This window comes from Penaeus chinensis, chromosome 16, assembly GCF_019202785.1.
Source record: "Penaeus chinensis breed Huanghai No. 1 chromosome 16, ASM1920278v2, whole genome shotgun sequence".
NCBI lineage: Eukaryota > Metazoa > Arthropoda > Malacostraca > Decapoda > Penaeidae > Penaeus > Penaeus chinensis.
In genome coordinates this window covers 13878318-13880817 of record NC_061834.1, presented here as the reverse complement: position 1 = coordinate 13880817, position 2500 = coordinate 13878318, and the positions used below count along the sequence as shown (strand labels likewise).

The 2500-nt window shown below is 45.1% G+C and overlaps 1 protein-coding gene across 1 annotated transcript in view; it reads left to right on the top strand.

Moving 5' to 3' along the window:
* Positions 1–276, top strand: part of LOC125033230 (craniofacial development protein 2-like) — an 834-nt gene extending 558 nt beyond the window's left edge. The window contains exon 1 of the mRNA XM_047624613.1: positions 1–276. This exon is cut by the window's left edge and continues 558 nt beyond it. Coding sequence (XP_047480569.1) covers positions 1–276 — 276 coding nt within the window.
* Positions 277–2500: the final 2224 nt, after the last annotated feature.

Genomic DNA, 2500 nt, shown 5'->3' with positions numbered 1-2500 from the left:
GCTAACTCATTCTTTCAGACTAAACCTCAGAATAAAGTTTCTTGGAGACATCCACGCAGCAAGCATTGGCATCAGCTTGATCTTGTGCTTGTTCGTAGATCAAACCTCAATTCCATCAAAGTTCTTCGTTCTTATCACAGTGCTGACTGTGATACTGATCATTTGCTTGTTTGGTGCAAAGTTAAGCTCTCTCCAAAAAAGATGTTCTTTTCTAAGGCTAAGGGAAAGCCTCGTCTGAACACTGCAAACATGCAGGATCCTGTGCTTGTGTCATAATTTACAAACCTTTTTGAAAAGGAATATTCAATCATAGAGTCAGATCAAGCTGAAAAGCGATGGCAGTCTTTGAAATCTGCAATGCACAGCTGTGCACTTGCAACCTTTGGTAGAAAAAAAACCAAGTCTTCTGACTGGTTTGAGACAAAGTCTAAGATACTTAATCCTGTTATTGTGAAAAAGAGGCAAATGCAGTGCGTGTACAACAAGCACCCCAGTAGAGAAAATCTGTACAAGCTCCGGCAAGCCAGAAATGAGGCCAAGCAGATGGTCAGGCGCTGCGCCAATGACTACTGGATGGAGCTGAGTCAGCGCATTGAAAATGCCTCTGCTATAGGCAATATCAGAGCCATGTATGAGGGCATTAAGACTGCAACAGGGCCTACTCAGATCAAATCTGCCCCCTTGAAATCCTCCTCTGGAGAACTTATTGTGGACAAGGGTAAGCAGTTGGATCGCTGGAAATGCCATTATTCTGTCCTATACTCTAGGCAGAGCACTGTTTCTGAGTCCGCACTTGCTGCGATGGAGCAACTTAGTGTTTTACATGAGCTTAATGAGATGCCTACAATCTCTGAGCTGAGTAAAGCTATTGACCAGCTTGCCCCTGGTAAAGCTCCAGGAAGTGATGAGATACCTCCTGATTTAATCAAACAGTGTCAGACAGTCCTCCTTAAACCTATTTATGATCTTCTTTGTTGTTGCTGGGCAGAAGGTGAAGTGCCACAGGACATGAGAGATACTAAGATAGTTACTCTCTACAAGAATAAAGGTGAACGGAGTGACTGCAACAATTACAGGGGGAATATCTCTCCTTAGTATAGTGGGCAAGGTATATGCAAGAGTTCTTCTTGTCAGGTTACAAAAGCTTGCTGAGCGTGTCTATCCTGAATCTCAGTGTGGTTTCAGGGCAGGCCGATCAACTATTGACATGATCTTTGCATTGAGACAGCTTCAGGAGAAATGCAGGGAGCAAAATATGCCATTATTTCTTGCTTTTGTCGATCTGACTAAAGCGTTTGACACAGTTAGTCGTGAGGGACTGTACTTGGCGCTTTCTAAAGTTGGCTGCCCTCCAAAGCTCCTTTGTCTAGTTAGATCCTTCCACCAGAACATGAAAGGGACAGTGCAGTTTGATGGAAATTTGTCTGAGCCTTTTGACATACGCAACGGCGTGAAGCAAGGTTGCGTCCTAGCCCCAACCCTCTTTGGGATCTTTTTCTCAATGCTCCTTAAACACGCTTTTGGTGATGTGAAAGAGGGTATCTTCCTTAGGACTCGGTCCGATGGGCGGCTTTTCAACCTTGCTAGACTCAGAGCAAAAACCAAAGTAAGAGAGGCTATGATCAGAGACATGCTATTTGCTGATGATGCTGGCATTGCCACTCACACAGAAGAGGAGCTCCAACTTTTGATGGACCGCCTCTCCATAGCTTGTAAAGAATTTGGCCTGATCATTAGCCTCCCAAAGACCAAAATTCTGTCTCAGGGCTCATCCATTAAGCCTTCAATTCAAATTGACAACTATGAGCTAGGTGTCGTTGAGGATTTTACGTACCTAGGCTCTAGCATCTCTGAATCTCTTTCATTAGACTCAGAGATTAACAAGAGGATAAACAAAGCTGCAGGTACCCTGTCAAAGCTAACTGACAGAGTGTGGGAGAACTCCACATTGAAAGTCAGCACAAAAATGTCAGTCTACAGTGCATGTATATTGAGCACTTTGCTCTATGGCAGCGAGACTTGGACACCCTATGCTAGACAAGAAGAGCGTCTTCAGATATTCCATCTGAGAAACCTGCGTTTCATCCTTGGCATCAAGTGGGAAGAAAGGAAGACAAATGTTGCGGTGCTTGAAATAGCTGGCCTTCCTTCCATTTACACACTGCTTAGGCAGCGTCGACTGAGATGGCTGGGTCATGTCCACAGAATGGATGATGGCAGAATCCCTAAAGACTTGCTCTATGGAGAGCTTGTGGAAGGGGAGAGAGTCAGAGGGCGCCCCCTACTCAGGTATAGAGATGTCTGCAAGAGGGATATGAAAGCCCTGGATATTGACGTGGCATCTTGGGAGACAATTGCCGCAAACAGGGATGCTTGGAAGCTAACCCTGAAACGTCAGCTTCCTAAAGGGGAAAGTAGATGGAAGGCATATGTCGCTGAAAAACGTGCAAGAAGAAAGGCAACAGCAGGCGAGCATCTGCAACTACCTTCCGCCTTCATT